Source organism: Echeneis naucrates, chromosome 21 (genome assembly GCF_900963305.1).
Source record: "Echeneis naucrates chromosome 21, fEcheNa1.1, whole genome shotgun sequence".
Taxonomy (NCBI): domain Eukaryota; kingdom Metazoa; phylum Chordata; class Actinopteri; order Carangiformes; family Echeneidae; genus Echeneis; species Echeneis naucrates.
In genome coordinates, this window is record NC_042531.1 from 19,533,646 (window position 1) to 19,561,090 (window position 27,445).

General features: G+C 41.6%; 2 protein-coding genes across 2 annotated transcripts; one reads left to right on the forward strand and one right to left on the reverse strand.

The window, feature by feature from the left end:
* The first annotated feature begins 805 nt into the window (after positions 1-805).
* On the forward strand, positions 806-14,857 carry wdr75 (WD repeat domain 75). The gene is made up of 21 exons (XM_029530353.1): positions 806-903; positions 1,186-1,315; positions 2,042-2,107; positions 2,383-2,482; positions 2,977-3,101; positions 3,456-3,526; positions 3,668-3,784; positions 4,376-4,464; positions 4,670-4,828; positions 5,045-5,104; positions 5,879-5,994; positions 7,522-7,697; positions 7,882-8,039; positions 9,490-9,670; positions 11,227-11,321; positions 11,427-11,522; positions 12,218-12,387; positions 12,929-12,988; positions 13,309-13,455; positions 13,648-13,739; positions 13,965-14,857. Exons 1-21 carry the CDS (start codon positions 818-820, stop codon positions 14,176-14,178), a joined length of 2,508 nt encoding a protein of 835 aa, XP_029386213.1. The 5' UTR covers positions 806-817; the 3' UTR covers positions 14,179-14,857.
* A 5,154-nt stretch (positions 14,858-20,011) lies between these two features.
* On the reverse strand, positions 20,012-26,561 carry slc40a1 (solute carrier family 40 member 1). The gene is made up of 8 exons (XM_029530577.1): positions 26,204-26,561; positions 26,026-26,093; positions 25,567-25,726; positions 25,147-25,262; positions 23,286-23,412; positions 22,702-22,947; positions 21,921-22,559; positions 20,012-21,386 (listed from the first exon to the last, which is right to left on the reverse strand). Exons 1-8 carry the CDS (start codon positions 26,235-26,237, stop codon positions 21,070-21,072), a joined length of 1,707 nt encoding a protein of 568 aa, XP_029386437.1. The 5' UTR covers positions 26,238-26,561; the 3' UTR covers positions 20,012-21,069.
* Between the last annotated feature and the right edge of the window lie 884 nt (positions 26,562-27,445).

Sequence of the window (27,445 nt, forward strand, 5' to 3'; positions counted from 1 at the left end):
AAATAATTTTACAAAGAGTTTGGTCTAGACCTGCTCCATATGTAAAGTGCCTTGTTGTAACTTTGTTATGATTTGGCGCTATACAAATAAATCTGATTTGAGTAGTAAGTAGTAAGTATTTAGACCTAGGTTCTCACTCTTTACCATACAGCATCAATATTGACAACGTTTAAAAAAAAAAAATCCTCCAGCATTGTTCTTGGAGTGTTTAGAGGGAGCAACTGGAATTCTTTCATTTGTTTGACCTTTTGCTTCTCACCCAAAAGGCTTCTTCACTTCTGAGGGTCAGCGCGGGAAACCCGGTTTTTAACTCAGAGTGGTACATTTAGAGGCCATCTATGTCCACTTAGAGAAATCAAGATGACTTGGATGACTCAGAACCTTCATGGACATATTGCCCTTCTCCAGGATTATGCGGTGCGGTAGATATTATGTCTTAATACAGCTACCACATTCATGTAAACTACTTTTTTTTTTACAAAAAAAATCTCCCCTTCTATAGACCGCAAATTGTCATATTTCATAAGTGTTCCTGAACAAAAAACAGTCTCAACTGTTATCTGTGATCTCCCTGCAGGCCACCAGGCATGCCTCACTCCCCTGAGACAGCTGCTCCTCCACTTGCTCTGCTGCCCGAATGTTCTACCTTGAACTTCCTGTCCGGAGTACATGTGAAGCAAACAATTTCCTCCCGGGGATCAATTAAGCCATTCCGATTCTACAGCTGCACTCCTATCCAGCAGGGGGCAGAAAAGTGCCCGAACATCTCCGAGGGGAAGGTCAAAGCTCAGAGGTGAAAGGTAACTTCGGTAAAAACATGGTTGAACACGGGGATATCCGCGTGGTTCACCGAGGCGGCAGTAAAATAAATTCCAGGGAGCCTGTCATTAGCAGCGACTCAAGGTTAGTGCGTTTTGTCAATCCGACTGCAGTGTTTAACAGCCGGGAGTGATTCCCGGGCCTTTTTTGTGTTTATTAACCACTTAGCTAACGCCGTGGTTAGCATTAGCAAGCTCGTTGCTAGCACCTAATATTCATGCTGCGGTTCACAGAAAAGTATCTCTAGTTCTTCCCGCCTGTACCGGCAGTTTGAAACGCACAACACGCCAACAAAAACACGGGCGTCTTCTGACCGGGAAGCGTTATTTGTTTAGTTCATAAGACCTCTTTTTTTATTCACTGCAGACTGCTGCTGTGCGCCTCTGGGGAGTGTGTGAAGGTGTTCAGCACTTCCACGGAGGAATGTATCCACGACCTGCGGGGACACACCGGCCTGGTGACGGGAGTTCTGCTCAGACCCTCCAACCACCTGCAGGTTCATCCATGCCACCTTACCGCTTTTTGTTTACCGAGAGAGGAGCTCTGCATCCTCTGCCGATGAATGAGCACCAAGACATCTTCTCTCTAGCGTTAAAAGGCAGAAGTAGCTCATACATATATGCGTGTGTGTCAACGAAAATTTGGATCTTACCGATATCGAAGTAGCTACGCTGTGATCAGTAGTGGATTTGACAACAGCCAAGCCCCACAAAACTTTGTCCCACAAAGTTTCGTGGGACAAAAGGACTTAACTTGTGCCGATTCATTTGTCCTGTGTTTTGATCAATTCTTTTTTTCTTGTTTGAAAATATTTTCACTTTCTGAGAAATGCCCCCATACCCAAATTTAGAAACTTTCAATTATATGAAACAGAGAATAGCAGCATATTGCGACAGGAAAAACAAGACTTTTATCCTTTTTAATTGCTTATTAATGAATGTCTAATGGCCATTGATAGTAATCGCTTTATTGATTATTTGGATAATATTTTCAACTCTAAATCTGGACATAAGGTAACTTTCTTGTTTGGTACCCAGAAAAAATTGCATCATCGTCATAAAAAACTATTATTCCAAATTAACATGTATTGCAATCACAATATCAACCCCAACCATTGCATCTAGGCATCAGGCCTCTAACTGCAACAAAGTTAATTTCCTTGCTAACTGTTGGTCTAATAAAACATGTTGCAGCTTTAATTGCTGGTCCTGTTTTGTTGCAGGCCTACTCCTGCTCAGCAGATGGCACCGTCAGACTTTGGGACTTCACAGATGGGATCCTTATTAAGGTACACCTTCCCCCCCCCCCCCCTCACCCAGTTTTTGCAGCTCATCCCAATACAGCACATCTAGTCCACTTTGTCTCTGAATTGCTCTGAACCTCAGTTTGACTGTATATTTACAACCCAGCATCTTTGTTCGGAGAACCGTCCAAAGCTACAAGAGTCTGTTAACATGCAGTGACACAGTAGTGTAGCACAAATTGATTGGGATCAGCTTGAGAAAGGGTCAGTGTCATGTTTTGTCTGACCTATATGAGTAACAGCAATGTGATCTTTTCCAGACGTATGCCATCGGATACCCCATTTACTCCATCCATGCATCTCCGAACCATGAAAGAGTTATTTTTATTGTTATCTCAACACTGAGTGAGAAAAAATCTGGTAGGTTTGAAATCTTGTCTAATTATGATGACATTTTTCACATAAGTGATCTTGACATCACTTAGATAATCAAAGCGTTTTGACTGGAAAAAAAATGCCAGTGGATAATTTTAATGTTACTGACATGAGGCTGAACCCAAACCTTGTTGCATTTGAGACAGACATGAGACAGAGAGATGAGGAATGTCCGTAATGAGGCTATGGAAACTGGAGAGCTGCTCTCATTGTTTTTAAAAAGCTAAAAAAAAAAAAAAAAAGCTTGTTTTGCCAATTATATTTTTAAATTGAAGAAAGTTTTTTTTTTTATTTTTTTTATTTTATTGTTGTTTTTTAGAAAAATCTGCATGCACAAATTTCTACTGTTATCTGTTTGTAATTCTACCTGAGGGAGGTGCCAGAAAATCTTTGTCATGGGGCCTTTAACAATTTCAATGTATGTCAGTGGAGGTCAGTGGGTAAGGCGTGTGTGTGTGTGTGTACGTGTGTGTGTGCAGAGCTCTTTCAGCTGGTTGCAGTACATCTGCCACAGAGTGGAGATCGGCTGGTGGAGGCCCGAGAGCTCTCTGCTGTGCTTAGTGATGTCAGCTCCAACCCAGCAGCCATTGCCTTTGGTAGAGGGGTACGCATTACTGCTGTTGCCACCATCACACTTCTTTTAACTGTTGCATTTCAAAAGCCAATATCCCTGCTTAGTTAGTTTACTTGGGTGTTAGAGACACATTGATTGAAAGATTCTTGACTTAATCAGAACTTCCATTGCCGTGCAGTGTTAAATTGAGTTGATAATCTTATTTATTTGCAATGAGAGCTGAAACTCTAGCAAAGCCGAATAAAATATATACATTTAGAAAAATAACATAAGGACAGAATGGATAGTTGATAGACCATTGCCTGTTTTGAAATGGCAATGGGCAGCCTTGTTAAATCGTGGTCTCACTTATGTGATAATCACCAAATGTTTCCTTCCTCATAGGGGGAGTATATTGTTTCGGCTAAAGGCCTGCAGCTTGAGGTGTATTTTTTCAAGAAGCAGAAGTCATACAGGTGAGCCAGCGCAAAAATGGTTAATTAGAATTCCAAGAGAGGCTACGTGTGACAGCGGTCATAAATCGTAATAACCATCATGTCCACAAAGACATGACATGTTTAATGTCATCTGTCATCCATCTTTGTGTGGGTTTCTAGATTTTCCCTCAAAGAAAACAACAAGAAAGGACGGAAGAACACGTTCACATGTGTTGCCTCACACCCACAAGATGACTGCATTGCCACTGGACATGAAGATGGAAAAATTCGTTTGTGGTTAGTGAAGTAACAATGTGGCCTTGAAACATGCACCCCAGCCAATGTGTTCATAGCTTTGAACAATTATTTAGACAAAACATCTGCCACTCAAATATTTTTTTTCCTGAGTATTTTGCTGATATTTTATTCTACTAAAAATGAATGCAATTTCTTTACAAAGCAGCTTTTCAGTCCTTTGGTGCAGTCTCATTCACTGACTCGTTTTTTACCGCTTATCTATTTATGAGACCCAGGGGCTGCTGGAGCCAATCCCAGTTCACATTGGGTGAGAGGGGTACACCCTGCACAGTTAGCCAGTCCGGCGCAGGGCCAACACACACAGACAGACACCCACTCCTGCTCAGACCTATGGGAAATTTAGAGTCATCATTTAACATAAATATGTCTTTGGACAGTGGGAGGAAACCAGAGTACCCGGAGGAAACCCGCACAGGGAGAACATGCAAACCAAGCCCGCGTCCTTCTTATTAGCAACAGTGCTAAACACTATGCCACTGTGCATAGTACTAACACTGCCTCAGTGCAGTGTTAGTACAAACTCAGCTTCTTAGTTGCAGGAGAGTCTGATGACATTGTTAATCCTTTCAGGAGAAACTTCAGCCACAAGAAGGAGTACACTTACTCCACTCTGCACTGGCACCACAGTGTTGTCAGCTCACTGTGTTTCACTCCAGAAGGTACACATGCCATTTTTTGACTGACCTTTTGTTCCTTTTTGTTCATCATATATATATATATATATATATATATATTATATAATATATAATATAAATTTTTTTTTTTTTTTTTCATTTTCCACATAAATCTGCATGTGTTTATTGAACAGAAAGATAGCACTTACTTCACCCTGCTTCTGTATCTATTTCTGGTTTGTGTTATCAGGCACCAACCTGCTGAGTGGAGGTGTGGAGTCAGTGCTTGTTCAGTGGCGATATAACCAGGAAAGCCAGAAGGACTTCCTACCCCGTTTGGGTGCTGCTATCACACACATTGTTGTCTCCCCTGATGGAGCGCTGTTCTGTACCTCCCACAGTGACAACAGTAAGGAGCTTTTATCAGCATTACGCATTCAGGTGACATTGAGTAGTTGTGTAGTTGTGCCACAGCAAAAGATTGTGGATTTGAACACTGATTTTGGAAGGTCATTGTTGCTAATAGCGCACATGTGTGCCATTGACTGAAAGTAACGCAAATGGCAAAAATGACTGCAGCTTTATCAATAATAGACAACTGACCCCTTTCTCTTCCTTGTTCTAGAGATCACTATCATCCAGAGCTGTGTAAAAGTATCAGCTATCATCCAAGGTCTGGTCAAAGGTGAGTACACACTCGATGCGATAACAGAATGCACACTGGTTAGTCTTCCTTCTGTGGAAACTCTTGACCATTTTAGAAGACATTAAGACACCTAAGTTACTGACGTAAAAACAAAAAGAGCGCATTCCTCTGTTTCAAACTAAATTTGTCATTAGCAACCCAACACAGCAGAGAAATTAACATGAGAAATTAAGGACCTCAAAGAGGCCTCTGGGGAGAGCTTCAAAAAGAAAAAAACAAACATAAGTGTCACCATCACCACCGTGATATAGCAGGTCACTGTCAGTGGAATGAAAATTGGCATTTTTCTATCTTGTTACCAAGTCTTTAATGTCACATTAAAGTGCATGTTTTTTAATAGCTTTGTAGCTAATGTTAGTATTGCCATATGTTATCAACTTCATTACATCTCTCACCAAGAGCTGCCTGCAGTGTTGGAAAGTAACCCCATTTCTACCACATCTCTTCTTAGCTAGCTAGTCCCAATTTGCCTCATCAGTTTCCAGAACCACTGTAGGATCCCGTCTTCCCTGAGAATGAAGTTCTGCTCGAAGGCTTTACTATTACCTCACACTACAATGGGTGAAGCTGTTTATAAGAGCTTCCCGGCCCTTCCCTGCTTAGAAATAGCTCCTTAACAATAATACCATGTGTTACATTACATCTTGGATATTATGTATGAGGACATCTTTAAAGGCATACCTTTCCTCTTTTACATTAATTCAAAAAGAACCTGCCTGCAGCTGATCATTACTTCTTTTCCTTGTGGTTCAGGAGAAAGTCTCAGCACTGACTTGATGGTGGACCCACGGAGCAAAGCCATGGTGTTGAATGGCAAACCAGGCCACCTGCAGTTTTACTCCCTTCAAAGAGACAAGCTGCTGTTCAATGTAAGCAATCATCTTCATAAAGCTTAGAGTATCACACCCACACAGATCAAGGGGGTGTGGGGTTTTTTTTTATTGATGTAACGCTGTTTTAGCTCCAAAAACATAATAAATGTGGTTAGAAGTATTTCAGAAAGACCTATCTGAAGTACAGACCAAGTCCAGAATGTCAGCAGACGTAAATATGAATCCACAGGTTCATTTAATATTGCAAGTTACACATTAGTTAGACTTACTCTGGAAAACTAAATTCTAAGTAGGGCTGAAACAATTCCTCGATTAATTCGAGTACGTCGACTACACAAAATGATCAAGGAACTTCCTCTGCCTCGAGGAAGTGCTAAATTTTTTTCAGAGCGTGGCATTTAGCCCGGACTACAGGTGTCTCTTGTCACTCTCCGTGTGCCAGCAAACACAAACAAATGCCCAAAAGCTGCTGTGTGATAGTGCACTACTGACAGGGTACGTTAGCCTTGAAGACGATAGCAGTAGATACAGGCAGTAAGATGACGACTACACATCAGCTTTAAAAACTGGGCAGTCAGAGTTGGCTGCTTTATGGTTTCATCATTTAACCTAATAGCGATTTAAAAATCAAGTGCTGCATAAGTTAGGTTACATCCACACAACGACATCATCGTTTTAAAATAGCTTCCTATAACCTAAACGTTTCAAATCTGCCCCACTTTATGGGGTTAAAACATAGTTGGTGGGTGTACGGTAGCCTTGGTTAGCTTCAGCTCCTGCAGTTAGCCTTGCCAGTTCAGCAACGTTAACTTAAGTAATGAATGCAGCTTTATAAAATTCAACATTACATCCCTTTGTTACAAAATATTCTAATAAAAGCTTGGCATGAGAAAAGTGTCCAGTGAGCTAATTGTTTATTTATCTTACTTTTTGTTCGGAATATACACTCGCACAACAATGAGAAATTACAGATCTTTGGATGCCGACAACGCTTTTCTTAATTCAATGGATCCAAGTTGCGTTCCACCATAAACTATCCGACTCTGACAGCTCGGTCTTCAGGGCTGAGGTGCCTCTCGTCTCACTGCCTGTATCCACTTCTCTCGTTTTAAAGACTAATTTTCTTCTGTTCGGCAGCTTCTAAAAACGTAGATCAGGGTTCTTTACCGTGTTAGTAGACTACCCTACCACACAACAGCTTTTGGGTATTTGTTTGTGTTTGCCGGCATACGGAGTGTTACTAGACACCACAAAGTCAATGGCGAGCTCTTGATTGTTTTCCCCTTCGGTGTGGGCGGGGCTTCAATGTCCTCTGTCTCTGTGGAGGAAAGACGTGGTGACGACGAAAGTGATGAAGATAAATGTTGATTGTCTAAAAAAGGAAAGCAATTGTTCATAAAATTGTGAAATGTCTTATTTTCTCATGTATATTTATAATCGCTCTGGAACTAGATGAAGACTCGAATAATGATGGAATTTTCAGTAGAATACTCGATTATTAAAATATTCAATAGCGACAGCCCTAACAAAGAATGAAAACATCTTGTACATTTTTTTGTACAGCTGGACATTGTGCAGCAAGAGTACATTCATCAGTCAGGCCTGCAGCAGTTTGAGGTGGTCAAGGCAGCTTTCACTGCCTCTGGAAACTGGCTGGCTTCTGTTGAAGAAAGAAAACAGAAGGATGCTGAACTGGAGCTTAATTTAAAACTTTGGATGTTTGATGAACAATCACAGAGGTACAGATGTTTCGTGATTTCCATGTTCCTAATTATCAGTGTAATCCAGGAGTAGGCTGACCTAAAAGCGAGTTTTTAGTTCAGTCCAGTGGTTTTGTCTTATCAAAGCTTTGATTATAATTTTTCTTTTTTTCCCTCGATCCTTTACCACCACCCTGTGACATGCTCCTTGAATAAATTGCAGTTTTGTGCTCAACACAACCATCTCGGCCCCCCACGAGGCCCGGATTACAGCCATGTGCTTTTGCCAGTCCACTGACAGCCAGACCACCATGCTGGTTTCCACCAGCAAAGATGGACACTTCAAAGCCTGGCAGCTGGCCACACCAGCCCACACAGAGGGTAAGTATTTAGGCTTTGTTTCTGACGTGCCATTCTACCAAAAGGCAGAGGTTGGCTGTTTTTCTACCTATGCTCATATTTGCTATCCTCTTTTTAGTACTGTCGTAGGCTTTGACTTTTATGGCTGTTGGTCTGCCTCTCCAAGTTTTCATTCAAGAATTATGTCTCCTTCAAAAGTCAATGCTCATTGAAGAGCAAGTGCAACTCGTCATCGCTCGGATGAGGGAATTTAACCTGTAGCTCTTTAAACCATTGACTGTATTTTAAAGTGGATGTTGACTCTGGGACTGAAATGCAAATTCAAAGCTTAGTCTCCTCAAGTGCCATTTTATCTGTAGACCATTAGGGGGGATGCCACCGGTTGTTAAAGAAGTCAGATTGTATTGAGGTCAATGGGAAAATGGTCCAACTTCCCACTTGATTTATTATTTATTAGCTCAGTAAATCTTTTCCTAATGGGTTTATAGTTTCAAATCTTCTTCAATACACCATGTTAACTTTTTAAATGATGGACCCATCTAGTGAAAAATAGACAATAAAGCAGGGAATGCAATAGAGCTAGGGTTAGGGCTACCATGTCTCTCACAAAAATCACCACCCCCCTTCAGCTCTGCCAAACTGATCATTGTATATCATTGTTACATGCATCACTATCGCTGAGCCAATGTTGACATGGGCAACAAATTTAAGACGTCATAACCTGATACAACGCCGTAACTTAAAAATTTAATCAGTATCAACATTAACTCAAAACAAATGAAGACCTGTGAGTCAGAATTCAGGGGGGCTTCACAGCAGCATAACGCAACCCGTCTGTCCGTCCATCCAGTATGTGTCATGTGTTAGGGATAGTTGCACAATACATATTTACAGCCATGTCACTTGATACGTGGCCTCTGTGTTACTTTAATGGGCAAATATTCAGAACTGGAGCAACTATTCAGATAAATTTCATTAAAATGCAAGTAAATGGTATAAATCAAGCACATATATGGCAACCATAATTTTTCACAATGCAAAGATCAACTAAACTCTCGCTTCAGACTTTTTAATCATAATAAAGTATCTGTTATTAACCCACTGTTATTGCACAGCATGTTGTTGACAACCACCATCATAAGGAAGAGTGAGGCAGCTGTAAATTAGCTTAAATTATATACAACCTGAGGCCAGACAGAACAAAGGACCTCTGGAAAATTGAAATGCATTTAGTTTATCTTTCACTGTCATGCAGTGGATACACTGTCCAAAGTGGTTTAAATAACACTAGTTTGACCCAATTTTGGTGTCAGACATAACTGGCAGTAAAACCATTTTGTTGGTGTGGCTCTACCCTTGTACTTTACTGGCACATCAGTTGAGTTAAAGGTTTCTGTCAGCTTGTGGTGTCTCTCCCTAATCTAACACTGTGTCTGTCCGTCTTGCTCCTTCCTCTTGAATGGCCGGGCAGATGACGGTCCTTCCTGGTCATGTGATTTTGTTGGAGCCTATCACAGCCTGGTACCTGAGTGCTGCACCTTCTCAGCTGATGGTTCTTTGTTGGCAGTCAGCTTTCAGGAGGTGGTGACTGTGTGGAGCCCTTCCTCTTGGGAACTCCTGACAACGCTCTCGCAGCCACCTGGGGCGATCAGGTCAGTGTATATATGTGTGTGTGTGTGTGTACCCACAAATTCAGTAGAGCTGGGTGTTAAATGTCACTACTTGAACTACTGGTTTGATTAACCAGTAGGCACGCCTGCACATCTGCTTATTAATATAGTTTTTTAAGTTTTTTAGTCAAACAGTGCAGTTCAGCGAATCTGCAGGTAAAGCAAATCAAATCAGTCCTATGTCCTATGAACAGTTTTATAAATGAGGCCCCAGAACAGGAGCTTGAAAGCTTGAAGATACAGCTGAGAGATCAGCAGGAACTGTGAATGTCTGATTGCAAAGGATTGGTGAGGTGTTCATAAGTGATAGCTTCTGATAGCCGGTCATTGTAGCAAAAGTTGCTCAAACCTGACGAAAGGGGTTACTATTTTTCAGAAACGTGTGTTATTGCTCTTTGTGTTAGTTTTAGATAATAAAAGTGGAGAAAAGTCTCATGACGATGAAGTTGAGTTGGTCAGACAGACTGACTGCCTGCAGTGGAGGCTCCTCAGTGGCGGACGTTGTTGAGCAGCTAAATTAGCTCCTTAACATGGGCAGAGGTCCAAAGAGCTGTTTATCACAGCAGAAAGGAAATGCAACTGCCTGAGCTAAACAAGTGTTGTCTCTCAGCTGCTGAACACGCGGACAGGCAAAAGGTTTCACAACATTTTTATAGCTAATATTGGCAGATCAATGAGGACCCATAAGCGCTGTCATAAGTTTCTGTACCACTTTTTGGAAATAAACCCAAAGTGCTGAGCTGGCCTTTAGTAAAACTGCAAGAAAAACACAAGGCAGGTGACTTGCAATTTATTTTGGAATGAAGGAGCCATCAGAGATGAACACAGCATAAAGGAGACTTCAGTTAAAGATGGGCAGTGTAGGAAAGGGGCTTTTCTTTTATTCGTGGCAGACTTCTATTTGTTTTTCCTCTTCTAGGTCTCCAAGCTGAACTATGTGTAACCGACTGTTCAATCAGAAAACCTTTTCCAATGTGCAGATGTATTCTGTGTAATTTGGGAGCTGGTTGTGAGTAAAAAGACCTTGAAGTTCAAATGTGGGATTGGAAGATGTTAATGGTCAGCTGTTTTAACAGCTGCCCAGTGCCCCTTACATAACTACCACCTATGGATATGTGGAGCTGGGTCAAATTGTTTCACCTCAAGCCTTCACCAGCTCTTTATATGTAATTTTGCTAATAAGTGTCTCTGTTCATACATGAAACAGAAACCACCAACCTAACAGGAGTTGTGATTAATCATTAATTTTTGCAGGTTTTGTTAGGGAGCCTTAAATGGTCTTCATACAGCTGCATCAACAGGTCATATTGATTCTTGGTGCTGCTCACTGCTTACATGCTTCCATATAAACTCCGCAAACCAGAAAGTCTTCAAAAACTAATCCTAGGAAATATGTAGTGTGTGGAGCTGGGCAGCTGGGGGGAGGAGTCGTGGGTGCACTTGGGATTCTTTACAGGAGCAGGAAAAACGAAACAACTTTTTTTTTTTCTTCCCCCCCCCCCCCCCCCCCCCCCCCCCCCCCCCCTCCCCCCTTACAGGGATCTTTGTTTTGGGAAACTAAGCTGCTCCAAGTATCTGGTTGGAACCACAGCAAATAACTTGCTCTGCTGCTGGAACCTCCTCACCTGTGCCTGTGAGACCTGCACTGTTCATCCTTCAACACATTTACATTAATTGAAAGTAATTAATTTTTTCAATACACAATAACTACCCCTCTGTTTGCCATCCTCTCTGGCAGTGGAGTGGAGCACCTCCATGAACACCAGCTTGCTGTTGGCGGACCCGCTGTCTGAGAACATGGCTGCTTTTTGCCCTCAGGCTGGATTCACTGACTGTAAGCTAAAAACTAAATTTGTAAATCTCCAACCATTTCTCAATGCTATGATTTTACATGAATCTATATTCTGAGTATGTGCAAGTCAGTAAAACACGAAACAGATTCTCTAATCTGCAGCTTGTTCGTCACAAAATGCCACATTAAAACAGTTGTAGCATTATAACACATTTAATTGCACAGCAGCTCCAACCAAAGACAGCAGGGGAAGTGGTGTTTGCAGTTTGTTATTCATGTTGCTTTCAGCACTCAAAGGCCAATGAGGCCCAATCAGGGAGATCATCCCTGATTGTTTGTATGACCGTTTCCACAATTGTACAACACAAACAGAGATTTCCAACTAAAATCAGGTCAGCAGTGTTCCCAACATTCCCCATTTTAGAAGCTCAAAAGCTATGAACGAAAGTGAACATTTGTTTACTCTACAAGAATTGATTAATATATTTATAGATAAGTTATTTAAATTTATTTTATTTATTTAATTTATTTAAACAAATAGTCCTCTGTAAAGTTTCCATTTATTAAAAGTAAGTCAGTCAGTGGATGGACATTTGGAAATCCATATTTGGCGACAGTGAATGTTCATAATGTTGATCAGATTGTTGGTTGCAGGGCTTTAACTCTTTATAGTGCTCAGCTGAGTTGTTTATTGTGAACATTTCCTATGTAATAATTTCTTCCTTTTCTGGTCTCAGTATTTGTGTTTAAGCCCAATGAGCCTCGGCCACTGTATTCCCATAAGGCCGTGTGTTCAGGGAATGTCACTCGTGCTGTCTTCGCCCCAAGGGAGGAGATGCTGGACAGCTGTGAAGAGAGCAGCCAGTGGCTCAACCACTCACAACTATACTTCCTCACTCAGTGCATGGTAAACCCCACTAACACCAAACTTTCAAAGGTTTTATGGTAAACTTCACAGCAGAGAACAGACGGTTGGACTGTTTGGCACTGACAGGGGGGGTGGGGTGATAAATAACCTTTTGTCCAAGCTGGACCTGCTGGGAGGGGGGGGGGGTTCAGATACCAGAGCATTAGTGAGGCCTACTACTGATGATGTTTGGAGTTTTGTTGTGTTGAAACAGGACAAAGAAACTGATGACACAAAGGTGGAAGCTCATCAGTATGATATTAAAATTTTTGTCTGTAGTTGTCTGTCCATAACCACAGCACTGAACACTGATTTTAAAAAAACAGTGAGCTAAAATGTATGAAGAGATGGAAAAGTGAATTCAAATAAAACCAAATCTGCAGTCTGTTTTGTGACTCACTATTCCACCATCATATCACCTGATGGTCATGCTTATTATCATGTAATATTAGTCGATGGTTGGTAACAGGAAGAGAAAAAACACTTTGCTCTGTGTGTTGCTGCGTTCATGCTGCTGACTGATAATTGGCCTTCCCTGCAGGACCTCATGACCTTCACCACCAAAGCAGAAGAGGCCAGGCAGATGGCTGCTAGCAAACAGGTACACTCACCTGAGCACCAAAAACAGCTCAGCATCTGACCTGCAGCTCAAGAGCCACAAGCTTTTACATAACCAGGATGTTTTCGAAACTCAAATCAATCAGCAGTTTCTTGTACTTCTGAAATGAAAGTAAAGGGAAAGCCCTGTTCATAGTGTTTGAAGGTAGTGAGACAAGCCTGACGGCACTTTGACTCTATTGTCCTATAATCAGGCTGAGGTAACACAAAGTATCCCCAGTGTGAACCCTGTCTGTCCAGTTAACACAACAGTGCTGTAGATTTACAGCTCAAAACCTGTTTACCTGTTTTTCTCCTTCCAAGCTTGTGATTGATGACAGCATCGCCATGACACCATTCCACCTGCTGCTTGGGAAACATCGTGGCCAACAGCAGCAGCAGGAAAGTGGACAAGACAGTCTGTCTGCAGAGAGAACACCTCTGCCACAGGGCTCTGCCGCTATTAAGGAGGTCAGTAGTTCATTTTTGCATGTATGACAGAGGCCACTATGTCACTAATGTTTCTCAGGGGCTTTACAGTCCTGCCATAGGCCCTTCATGTTCACTCAGTGTTGAATTGAAGGGGTTCGTCTGTCAGAGTTTTTAGTCAATTTAAATGTTGGCATGTTTTTGTTGCTTTCTGAAACCTCATCTCTTTGATAGCTCCTGCAGACCCCAGCACACATCCTTCCCTCCACCTCCTTCCTCTGCTCCATGTTTGTACAGTCGCTGCTCATCTCTGTCACAGACTCCAGGTCAGTATTCAGAAACATCAGATCCTTTGTGTGTGTGTGTGTGTGTGTGTGTGTGTGTGTGTGTGTAAAATATGACACCACAGAATCTTTGACAGTTGAATCTCTGTGATTCTGCAGACTGAGACTGAGAACTAGCACATGGGAATGGATCCTGTTTAATGCTGAAAGAATGCAGAGTCACACTAACCTTCTTTTTTTTTTTTGTTTTTGTTCACATGGCTTCAGGGAGGAAACCAAACATGTTGAGGAGGAAATGGAGAGTGAAAAAGAGGAAGATTCAGAGGAGGAGGAAATTGAATCCAGGGCTGTGAGACCCCCAGAAATGGCACGCTGTGGACAGGCAACAGAAACTGCAACTTTGACAAAAGCCCAGGTTAAGGAACTGAGGAGAGTGAAGAAACTTGACCACGGCTGGCTCTCAAGCGTCCTGGACTTGTGATTGTGTACAAAATGACAGATCCTCATTTTTATATTTTATCCACCAGTTTTCCACCAATCATCCAGATAAGACTGTAAAGGGATCAGAACAAATATTAGATTTTCTACGTTTCTGACCCTTTGGCAATAGTTACAAATTTGAATAAACGAAAGGTTTTACATATTTTAACGTAAATATTCTTCTTTCTCTGTGAAAGTGCTGAATCTCGTGTCAATAGTAGTTTTCCTGCCTTCAGCTCTGGACTGTACTGAGGACGGGACGCTGACTTGAACACTGCTGAACATTAAACTGAGTGAATAGTGAGTGTTTTACCTGCAGTAGATTGAGATCAGCTGTCAGTTCAGAGAGGCAGCAGGAACTGAGTGATGAGTTGCTGCGAACAGGATCAGCAGAAAAACAATGTGTTTTAGACATTTCTGAAAAAAATCTAGAATGTGTTCCAATGTAGTTTTATTTACAAGATTTGCAGCTCTTTCTTTCCATGAAAACTCTTTCCTATACATCAGCTCACCTCCAATGCCACTGCCGCAGTCAATTAGAAAGAGCCACACTTCACTTTGTTTTAACGGAAGAATAAAGAGCTGAAATATTCTTAAGGTTTAACATTTAAACAGATGGATTGTTTGTGTGGGGACATTTGTGTGTAAACAGCTGCAGCTTATTCGAAAAGGTGTTTTTTTTTTTTTTCTCTTCCTTTCTTTCCCCCACAGAATATGTGGCCTGGCCGTGCCGTGCAGACTGACAGAAACATGGCGTTTTTGCTGATGTGCAGTTTCTTGTTCGGCCAACAGACTGTTTTTTTTTTTTTTTTGTTTGTTTTTGGTTTTTTTTTTTTTTAAACAAAGATTTGGTTTGGAATTCAAAAAACAGAACCTTCTTTCATACCCTTCACTGTTTCACCTCCCTCCTGACAAATACCAGCTGAGGGTTCATTTTTTACTGTGCTCAGTAAGATATTCGGTGTCTTCTACATGTTTCTTAGTTTTCAGACTTCTTTCAGTGTCTTAGTCAGCAGTTGATTTTTTTTCTTTTTTTTTTTCTACTGTAATGTTTCAGGTTGAGGCCCTTAAGTAGGCCCAGTCAAATTTGAATTAATAACAGTATAAGGTCAAGTTTAAATTATTGATGGGTCACATTAATGTTACATTTTCTTCATTTTGCAGTTTTTGTCAACATCAAACTGCTAATGAATCTTGGAGCCAAAGATTTATTTAACCATAAATCAATAAATTTACTGGCTCGTTACTTTTGTGGAGCCACCACTTAAAATAGAATAAATGAATGCTTATTTATTTTTAGCAGCAGACATATTTTAAATTATTTTCTGTTGATCAATAACCCTTAATGACCAACACTGAATCCATTTCAAAACTGTACTTTGACGTTTAAGGAAAAGATGTGACTCCTCTTTAAGCTGCCCACGTCAGTGGTTTCGTTTTATTAATCACATTCATCATTTCTATCACTCAGAACAGCAGCTTCTTCCAGAGTCCGAACTTTTCCATTATGCTGTGATGCAATCATGTTAGTTGGTAAAGATTAAACATGGATGACTCCTCTGACGTATAATCAGGTGAACTGTGACACGCATCTAGCCAGCCGGTGAAGATCCAAGGCAAAATTAATGTTTGAAAATAACCAACAAACTAATCAATCTCCAACACTATGTCTGGAAACGCTGCCAATGATATTTGGTGGTTACATTCTTGGAAAACTTGAACATCAAATTGTTGTGTCACCTTGAAATAACACATTATTGGTGTTGTAAACACAGCAGACTCTTGAGTAACACATCCCAAAGTCCCAAGTCAGTGCTCTCAGAAGGGAAGGTTGCGTTAAGTTCCCAGGGTCACGAAAAATGGCCCACCTTCATCTCAGCATTTTCAGTTCCTTTCTCTCAGTCAGATGCTATGATCAAGCTTTGGCCTCCACGGCTGCAGTGGGATCAGTTTTCTGACATGCAGCTTGTACAGGACCTCAGCTGATTAATCTTGGTCACGCTATATATGAATTTATTATCCACAATTGGTTAACACATTTATGGGCTTGATATGACCTGGGTTTGTAAAGCTGATTGAGTAAATACAAAAGAAAGCAAACCCTGTGTACATATTGAGAAATTGTCTAAATGACTTAGACTTACACCAGTTTTACACTTTCCCCTCTGTTTACCCTTCAGCAAGGCACGTCGCACTTGCACGCCGCAGTGATCATTTACAGATGTAAAAAAACAATGAAATTCTCTGTTTTTCCATTTCAATTCAATTCAACTTTACTTTTATAGTGCCAAATCGCAATCACAAACATGATCTCACGACACCCTAGTTTTCTGGTCTATTTCCTCACAATGGAACCATCATTTACATTGTGTTATAATGAAGACAAACACCATCAAGGGATAAGTCGTGCATTTTCCCATAGACATCAATACAATCTGATTTATTTTTGACAACCAGTGGAGTCGCCCACTAATGGTCATCAAATAAAATGAAAGTGTAAAGCTCTTCATAACTGGCTGTACTTTACAGACATAGTCCACTTTTATAATATGTTTATAATGAGAAGATTGGCACCATTCTGGAAACCAGTACATGAAAAGGGATAATTGTCACATTTATCATTTTTTAGGAATGTACAAGTAATAAACCACCCAGTTTAGAAATAATCTACTGCATAGTTTGCCATAAAACAACAATTTAATGCTGTTGTCCCTTATTTATCAGTTTATGTAAACACCTCAATGTGTTCATTAGAGAGCTTTCGGTGGTTGTAGGCTAATGTTGTCACTTGTTTCTTGGAGGGCCAGCTTTGTTCCCTTGATTCCAGCCGTTAGACGAAGATAAACGAAATGAAACTAAACCAAAAGGGCAAGTGGCATTAACCGAAATCTATGTTCATCTATGTCCATCTTCCCATCCAATTCTCAGTAGCAAAGCACATTTATGCATTTTTAAAAAGTCAAAGCATCCCTTTCATGTGCCGTACGACGTTTAGGAGGTGATCCAGCCTGGAGTGTATGCGACAAAATGACAAATATTTTAGCCTTCCAATCTCCCCACAAAGTGACAGTGAAAAGCTCACCTGACAAACATTGGCTTCGAAGCACGTGTGTCTGAGGCTTTGGCAGGAGTCCAAATGTATTTTTGGGGGGAAAAGCTGCTTCTCTGTGAGCGAGCATTGTCTCAGCAGACAACAGACAGAATCTGACACATAAGGAGGAAGAGGTAATTTGCATTGCTTGCAGTTATTTATCTTTCCCTGTCTTTAGACATTGGACTTTTTCTACAGTCAGCAGCTTGTTTGCTCTCAAGACTGCAGCTGCTTCTTCTGCTGAGCCTCGTGCATTACATTATTACATGTACATACAAGTCAAAAGTTTGGACTCACTTGTGTGTAGTAGTGTATTTGTGGTTTCAGAGCCAAATGTAGTTTGAGACCCTCCCCCCCTAAACATCTCAGTCTCACTCTCCCAGGGTCCTCTCTAGATCTCTAGTTACAGGGTTAGTGAGCCAATCAGAAGAGAGGACCTGAGCCTTTCTGCGTACAAAACATATAGCAGATTTCCAGAAAACACCCAGAGAAAGCAAATCCTGCAAGGCTGGACTGGTCTGTTGTGACATCACAAAGTTGAGAGGTCCTGACCACTTTGATGTCTTCCTTTGTCCTGGTGTTTCATTACCAATGGTCAAAGCAAAAATAATTGACAGTATACAGAATTGAGGAAATGTTTATTAAAATGAGATTTCCATAACCGCATCAGTGGCTAAATGTGAAAATATATAAGGTGTTGAAACAGGAAAATGCAACATACTGATAAAACAACCAAACCAAACACACAGAGGGGGTGGCAAACATTCGTCAGGGCCCTCGGTCACTTGTGCCTGTGCAAAACCAGGTCAGTCTTTGTCTTTCCAGCAGGCATGCAGGTCGAGATCATCCAGCTCAGCTTAAAGTCACTCAGTTTAACACTGGCTGCTTGAGAGAAAATGGGCTGTGCAGAGGAAATTAGGAGCTAACTCCGCTGTGGTATTTGACCTCACACAGCAGCAGCCAGTCCAATACTGAAATGCACACATACACACACACACACACACAAGGCTGTACAAACAGGTGATTGTAAAGGTTTTCTTTATTCAAGATACCTGATGAAATACAAGCAGTACCAACATCCTCATAGAGTGGAGTGTGATTATTACATGAAAATGGATTTGATTCCTTTATGATTGAATGTTTTTACTCAATTGAACTCAAATAACACTGATATATATACATGCATGTATGTTTCGATAGACACACATGGATATGTTGTCAGACTGAAGCGGTTCGATACACAACTAGTGAAATAAATGCAGTAATTTTTTATAACAGAAGTTTCACACATTTTTATGAAACTGAATTTGATGTCTAGTTATACAAAACATGTAAAAAGAAAAAAAAAGGTTTTCAGACAAATGGCACAACACACAATAAACACAAAAGGATATTTTTACATTTTCTAATTTCTGTAAGTTTAAACTGACAGACAGTTAATGCTTATTTACATAAAAATATGCGGTTGATGGCCATATGTGCTATTCCTGAATCAGCAGGCCGACGCCATAAGAGCTGGTTTTATTCCTGTACAGACTTTGAGTTTGAAGTCATGATAAACCTGGGTGGGATCTGACAACTAAGCTCTGCTCCCGCTCGAGACAGGTCCCTGCAGAAAACCTGCAGACATCCTGACTCAGCACCAACTTCTCCACCAGGTTTCACGGGAATGTGTGGCAGGAGAGTAGCCCTCTGTTCTCCCACATCTGCCCTGGCTACCTCTGTTTTCAACCCACACATCCAACCCTACCATCATTATTTCTCAAATTCTGGCCAACGTCAGTATTCTTTTCCATGGGCGGGGTGTAGCTACAAACTCTTGGTGTGTGCGTTCAACAGCTGTCAAGGCTGGTTTATAATAATAAGGCATCAGAAGTTACTGAAGGTGTGTGTGTGTGGGGTTGTTACAAATGTGTTAGTTACTTTGTTCGGGATCTTTAAAGCAAGGCTACTATCCTAATGTCTGTGATCATAAACTGTTTTGGAGACTCTTTTACCCACCAAGACAATGTTTGATAACTTCACAGTAAATGTAGCATGCCAAAACAGGTAGTAAATATATTTTCCACAGTGGTGCTGTAATGCCAGAAAGCTAGAATAAGATGTCAGCAGAAGACCTTGACTTGAGTTAAGTCTTTCCACCACCATTGAAGCTAAAAAAAAAAAAAAAAAAAAAAAAAAAAAGAAATCCCACCCAGACCTGGCCTAAGTCGTCGGTCCAGGTGTTGAGGTGGTCTGAAGAAATAAACGGCAATGCTGACTGAGCTCCTTGGCACGCTTCTTTAGGAAAGTGGGGGAACAGGGTGAACCTGAAGTAAACTGAAGTTTTGTTTCCTTATTAACATGGTAAGTTAAGCCTTAGGGGTGGGTTGGGTGAAGAGTGGATTTATTTTAATATGTGCTTATTTGACTCCCATCCTTTGGCAGCCTCTGAACAGACCAACAGAGTGACTGTAAGTGAAATATGTTTGTGCAGGGTATGGGGACTTGGTTTCTGGGGGAGCTGGGGCTTCAGCCTTGTGCAAAAAGTATTGATCATATACCTGATCACGCATTGGGTGTAATGACAGACGTCAATCACTTAAAGTGCCTGTGTAGCAATAACAATCATGATTTGGAAAAAAATAAAAATAAATCACTCTCGAGAACTGAAAACATAAAAATCAAAAATGTGAAAAAAATGTATCTGTTGATGTAAACTATCAAAAAAAAAAAAAAAAAAAAAAAAAAAAAAAAATCCCAAACACACAATTTAAGTACAATCTCAGAGTAGGTTAGAAATATTTAGATATACTGAGGTTCTATCAAAGTGTTAGTGAGCATACACTACTGTCACCTGATGTAAAAATATATATTTGGAATGCTTACGACAAATAACTGTTTTCCCTCACTTCTTTTTATGCCACAATGGACTTTGACTTTGGTAACTGCGATAACTGTGGACAAGGGTGAATAGGATTTTGTCATTTGTTTCTTACAGCACAATCATGAGTGTGCAACACAATACTGATGATAGTTGTTATAAAAAAAAACCACTGTCTACATTTCCTGAATAAATACAGTTAATTGCATAACCCTTATCACCACGCATTAAAGAGACTGGATCCCAGTGTTATGTTTGGCTAAGTAAGCGCCCACCCTATCCTCTCCACCTTCTCCAGAAAGACATCCATGACTCGGTCAAAATACATGCATGTGGAAGAGTAGGCTATCGGAACAACTAGTAGATGTAACTACAGCACCAATGACATCGCTGAGAGGGAGACATCAAAAATGTGAGAGGTCCTGTCTGCTAGTGTCTCATGTCTAAGACAGTCACTCCCTCCATTTCCTCCTTGGGTCAGGCCCCAGTGCCTGCTTCCTTGCTGCATCTTCCCTCATTTTGCCCTTTTGTAAGCTAAAGCACCTTTCTTGAATCCTTGCAGCTTGACTCAGGCTAATAAGAGAATATTTCACAGATTTCTTTAACAAGACCCCAGAATGGGCTCAAAAGCTTGGAGGGGATGGATCACAGATGACAGGCTGAATCTCTCATCTGACTCCAAGACTGAAACAGTTACAGAAATCCTGCTTTATCTACACTTCTGCTACTGATTAGTTTTCTATGACGCTGAGCTTCCTTTTGCTGATGATAATACATTATTAATGGCAGTGCATAGCATGTTAAGTTACCTTTCTAAGGTTTATGCTAGGGTTAGCATTATGCCAACTAAAAGCAGTGATGTTAGTGAGATAAATAAAGTTCAGAGATAGGGTCAGGCTTGAGCAATATGTACCAAGGACAGAGTCTCTTTAATGGAGTTAGACGGTGGTAGGAAGTGAGGGCGGGTCTACCGTCTCTACCTTCTGCTCTGGGGAACAGCAGAGGAAGAGGCGGTTACCCAGGCTCTTGAAGGCAAACCTGAAGTACATGATGTGGCCCATGGCCACAAAGGTGACAGAGATGACAACCAGCAGGCCGAAGGCCTCGGGGTTTGGGGCAAGAATCACCATGATGAAGTGCAGCAGGTCTAAGAGGTAATTCATGGAGTTCTGGACGCCGTTGATCACGCCTCGCTCTGACTCGATCACATTCTCCTGGATAAGCTGGGTCACTGTAAGGTCGAAGGACCACAGGCCTGTAGGGCAGAGATAAACACTCAGTGCTAATGGCATTTTTATAGTTACATTAAATGACTTTAGAAATCAACAGTAGCTGTGGATGGAATCATAGGGTTATTGGCATCAAAGGTTGCAGATATTACTCTGACAGACCTGTCTGTGGTGAAAATCTGTTGATTTATGAAAACCCGTCGGTGCCTGTTTTAGTGCCTGTGTTTATCACAAGCTTATCATTTTATGAAAGGAAGTCATTATGCCACAAGGTATGGAGCCTAATTACTACACTTTCAAATAAAATCAACAGACTTCACTTCACTTAGCCCTGTGCTGGGAATAGTGACATCCATGAGGCGCTTTACCCTGTAAAGTGCTATATTTGGTGCTATACAACCGAGCACTTTGGATCTTCTAAGAGAAAATCTCCACTATTAGCCACATAGATATACTTAGATAGTCACTGCTAAAGGCATCTCTGCAAAAAAAAACAAAAAAAAAAACAGTACAAAACAAAACAAACAAACAAAAAAACCCAAGAAAACTACTTCACTCACCAACTCTAGCAGCAATGACGCCAGCAAACAGCAGGCTAACGGACATGTAGGACTGCAGAGTTGGCTGCTCTGCAGCTGGTGCAGCGGTAGTGGCGTTCCCACCTGTAAGAACGCTGGTGAGGCTGTGGTCAGCCTCGGGCAGTGTCTTCTCTCCAATCAAGTGAGTGTAAAGGTCCTGGAAAGGCGAGACACTGAGGTCAAAGGGGCTCCCAGGAGAGAAGACGGAGACCACGCACAGCATGAGGCAGGACAGCTGAGCCACGCCTGAGATGAAGCCCGTGCGGATCAAGCCACACTTCTTGCGAACCCAAGTGAAGGCGACAGTGCCGCAGATACCCGACACAGCCGAGGCCCCCATCAGCAGGCTGAGCACTGAGCCATTGAGGCCCTGCGTGTAGGCATAGCCGGTGGTGATGCAGTCGAAGCCCAGCACTGTCATGTACAGGAAAGCCAGGGACATTCCAGCAAAGAAGATGTTCTGGTTGTAGTAGGCCACCCAGCCAGACTTGAGGGTACGCAGGGGTTCGGTCACCTGGTAGCAGAAACCATTTTGTTGTGGGGTGTCGGGCTTATCCACCGCTGGGGCTTCATCCATCAGCGGCTGAGAAGACTCCTCAGGACTCTGGCCATTATCCGAGTCTGCAGAAAGATGGAAATGTTCAGCTGATACCCAGTAAAACCTGAACGTATGTAAGAACATACAGCTACCACCAAACACAATAATAGCCTTCTAGCAAGAGTTCTGTTCCACATAAAACAAACATGAGGTTCTCGTAGCTACCTTTAGGGACACTGAGCTGTTTAAGCTCTTGCTGCTGCTCCTTTTGACCAGCTTTCATGGCCAGAGCTGGCGTCTTCTGGTAGACCTTCCACAGCAGTGCATACTCCAGACACATGGAGCAAAGGTTCCAGCCAGCGATGAAGCCGCAGCCAATGAAATGAGAGCCGAAGGCCATTATCTGGCCCACCAGCATGGGAGCCAGGATGTTGGTCAATTGGTCGATAATCCGCACTGTGGCATTCATATCTGTTTGATACAGGAGATATATGTCAGGTACAGGCCCACGATTGTGTTTTTGACAGTTTTCACTCATTTGTCTGAGAGCATTTCAGTAAATTGACAGTACGGGTGCAACAGATTTATTCATGAGTCATGGAGTTCACAGGTGTTGAAAATGCTTGTCACCATGTGAGTAAATCTTTTAAATAGCTTATATCTACCAGAGTAAACTGCAGGGATATAAAAGGTCAAAACAAGGGTGAGTCAGCATCCAAGATTCAAAGTCTCTCCCACTGAACACATCTGATAACAGGTCACATGAGGCCTACTTTAAAAGACACAGACTGCTGCAAGCAACCACTGACCTGCCAACTTGCTGCTGTCCTGACCCGCAACGACAACGACCCAGTCCCTCTGGATGGTAATGGATGTGGCCGTGCTGGCGAGGTTGGCAATGTTGGCAATGGTGATGACCAGAATGTAGCAAGTTGTCTAAAATAACAAAAACAAAATAAGGAACGATTTTGTTATATTTCATCTAATATCAAGTTTGGTCGCAAAGGTTGAGGCTGGTGAAGTCCTATGTGCTGCAACACCTGCAACTGCTATTTAGATCTTTTTTCCCTTGAACAAAGAAAGTTCCTTCCTTCCTGAGCATCGTATCTCCCAAATGTTTCCCTGCACTATTATTTGCAGTTGTTTTAGGGAATTCAAATATTTCTTTTCAATTCAAATTTGTATTTGGGACACAGTTACATATGTAAGTTTTCACTGACAAATGAACTTGGAACTGGAAAGAACAAATGGGGAACCTGTGGTTTTTTTGTCTTTTCATGAAACCAAAAAAAAAAAAAAAAAAGCAAACAAAAAAAGGAATACAGCGTACACCAAATCCAAACACAAAGTATAAGACACACTGAGATTAACTTGCAACTATTTGCCATGATCTTGTCACTATTGGGTGAAATTCTGTTTCAAACACTTATTGATTCATTGAAATGTATTTTCTAACGCAGTAGCATGAAAAAATGACTTCATCAATATCATTTAATTAGTAAAGACCAAGTGTCACTATCATACGTCATCTTGTGTAAATAAATCAATAACCTTCTGTAAAAGAAATCTATAGCGTTCTGAGAGAAACAAAAAAAAATAAAAATGTGGACATGAAAAACAACTACAACATAACTGGACGACTAAACACACATTAACTATTTTGTGCGGGATTAGCCTGTTTGTGACACAGTTTTTGGAGCAGTATGGAAACTGTAATGCAGCTGCTCCGGTCAGAATAGAAAACATTCTTCTACAAGCCTGGCCACATTTCTCCCTCTCGCTCTCTCCCTGCGTGTCATGTGACAGGTCTTCAAGATCCTGCTGACTACACAGCCTTCAGCCAAACACTCATTCTCCTGTTTCACCAACCTGTCTCCACGCTCTCACATGGCAACCCCTCCCCGCGCACGTCCTATTCTCTGGAGACCCAAAAGGCATCCCATAATGCAACTGCGATGTGGGACGCCTCATAGTGTTGCAGACATTCCCCTCGACAGAAAGGCTTTGTGTTTCAAACCAAGACCCTAGATGGTGTCCTATGATGGAAGCCAACCTACCGGGTTCATTAACCCTTCATCTCAGGCTCTGTTGGCTGCAAGGTCAAGTCTGGATCTTTGTGGGGAGGGAGTTGTGTTGAGGTTATGTAGCTCAACAAGTGTAAACAAGTCCCTTGCAAAAGGCTGACAGATAGTCTTTCCTACAGAGATTGTGTGTGTACGTCAATTTTCTCTAAAACTATTTTTTTTAATCAGTATTATTATTTATTATTTGGATTTATCATTTTTGTGTTAAAGTTAATCATTTCAAGTCAACAAATAAAAATTGCAATTACAAGTGAATTATCACGTGTATCATTCTGTTTGTGCCTAAATGAAGTTTCTTCCGGAAACAAATCTAACCTTCTTCTAAGCTACTCTGTTGAATTGGACAAGTGGAAAATTCTAAGTTTTCCTGGCAGTCACTTGCGTTCATGCAACTTATCTGTACAAGTAGTTCAAGTCAAGTCATAAATCTGACACATTGGTGCACATATCAGTAAAAGTGAGCAAGTTTCAGAGGTCATAGTATCATACTTGAGGAGAAGAGCTAAAAATGCATCAAGTGAAAATCCCCATCACATAAGAACTGAAACAGCAAGGGTTGTAAGAGGCAGCACAGAAGGGATCTTACCAGAATCCAGCCATTGTAGAGCTCCACAAGCTGTTCTTTGAACTGGAAAACAACCATCAGGAGGATCCCGCACACGATGACACAACTGTTCTGGACGAGCAGCGAAGTCTGGGCCACTGTGGAAAGACCACGATGAGCATTAGGGGCACAAATCTAATCAAAGACAACAGATTTCTGTCTGATAAAGGGCTTCATTAGAGTGCTCCAACAAGACAATTGAATAGAGTCCCTGATCTGATCTAATGGTGTCTTTGCCAAATTGGTCTGGATAAACATTCCTGCCACAAGTGGTGTGTTTCCCTGTGAAAGAAAGGGAGGGAAAAACAACATCTTTGCAAAACTATCATAGCAGTTTATGCTTCTGCATTTCAGGATCAGGTCTGCAGAGTTCAGGTTGTGTTACGAGTCCTGCTGTCTCACCCTTGAGTCTGGGGTTTCTGTCCACCCAGTCCCCGATGATGGCCCCCAGCAGCAGCACGGAGCCGGCCACCACCAGCCCGTATACGGCTGTGAGCAGCAGGCTGTTCCCATACAGCTCCACAAGAAAGACAGCCACAGCAAAGTTCCACATGCGGTCACCCTGAGAATCCAAGATTTTCATCATTAACAAGTATAGACCTGATGCAAGACATCCAGGTTGTGGCATACAGGAAACAGTGGTTTAGGTGTTGGATAAACACTAAGAGGTGACACCATGCATCAGAGCTATTTGTACAGCCCAGCATTGTGTGGCGAGCTGCACGGGGCAAACATGCCATTTAGTATTGTGATGACAGTTATACCCCACAATAACACAATCATGTTGTATTACATTTTGTCATGATGTAACCTATCATCACAGTGAACCTGCTGTGTCCAAAACAGTGGTGTTTCTCTTACCCATGTTGACAGAGCATGTCCCATGTAGATAAGGAATTTAGCCGAAGTGAAGAAGTCCCGGATGGATTCTGTAAAGACACACATTCATCTGTCACAACAACAAAACGGGCTCACACCGACAGAGGTCCGTGTGCACCTCCGTCCTGGATGAGAGCGATCCATCGGGAAATAGACCTACCACAGCACGTCTTATTCGCTCCAGAGCTATCCATTTTAAAGCCGTCCAAATGTCAGGGGAAAGAACGAATTAATGTTGGCTGTTATGATTATTATCTATTTTATTTTATTTTTTCCCCCTCAAGCTTTAGCTCGCCTCTTTTGTAATTTGAATGAGGTGGGCTCCAGTGTCCGCTACACCAAAAACTGCAGAGAAATAATAATTTAAAAAAAGAAATGCAGCGCTTCTCCCCTCGTCCTCCTCTCCAAACTTAGCTATCACTGTAGCTGAAGTTGAAGAGAAATAATAGTATCGGCTGGAAGGCCGGTGGGTTCGGAGGCACACGGTGCGAGCTCGGGTCGCGGCGGCTCCGCTGCTCTGCTGCTCTGCCGCTTGTGTTTACGTCCTGCCTGGAATATACCACCGCGGTCACGTGACCCGCCATTATTTACACTGTCAAAAACAAATGTGGTGGGTCCTCCCACCTGCACGCGCTCCTGAACAAAAAAAAAAAAAAAACGAGTCATGGCCAACAGTTTGACAAAGAGCGCGTCTCTCTTTGCTCAGGGGCAGTGATCTGCTGTTTGAATGGACTCTTACACACCTACCACCATCAACACCGTGACCAAGGATGTAAAGATGTGGTGTGCCCCCCCCCCCCCCTCCCCCCACACACACCGCTATGTAAAAATACCCCATTACAAATCCTGAAATCACATCCTCACTAAAGCTTAGTGTGATATATTATCACAGGACACATCCTCAAGTTGCATTAATACTCTTTCAGGATATATGCAAATATAAAATCTAACGTATGCAACCATAGATATTGACGATATATGGTCATTTATTCACCTTTCATTCATTTAAAATATGTTTATCCTCGAATACACTTTAAAAATACACATATAAGCATTTTACAGCTGTAATTGCTCAAAGCTGTGCTAATTGTAACTACCTGCTCTTGTCGTGACCGTTCTGGGTCATACATAATAAGTTAAATATCAGTCTACGAATTAACACCTCAGTTAACTGAGTAAACTCATTTAATTGATTCAGAGTAATAAAATAGCCGTAGTCATAATAAAACAGTAAACTGACTAACCTGTGCTATAATTGAGACTAGATATTCTAGATATAGAATTTATTCTTAAGTGGTACAAATAAAAAAACCTAGCGACTGAAAAGAAACTGCTTAAGTTAAACATTAACTTGGCTTGCCTCTGCAGGTGATACAACACAAAATCAACTGAAACATTTTGA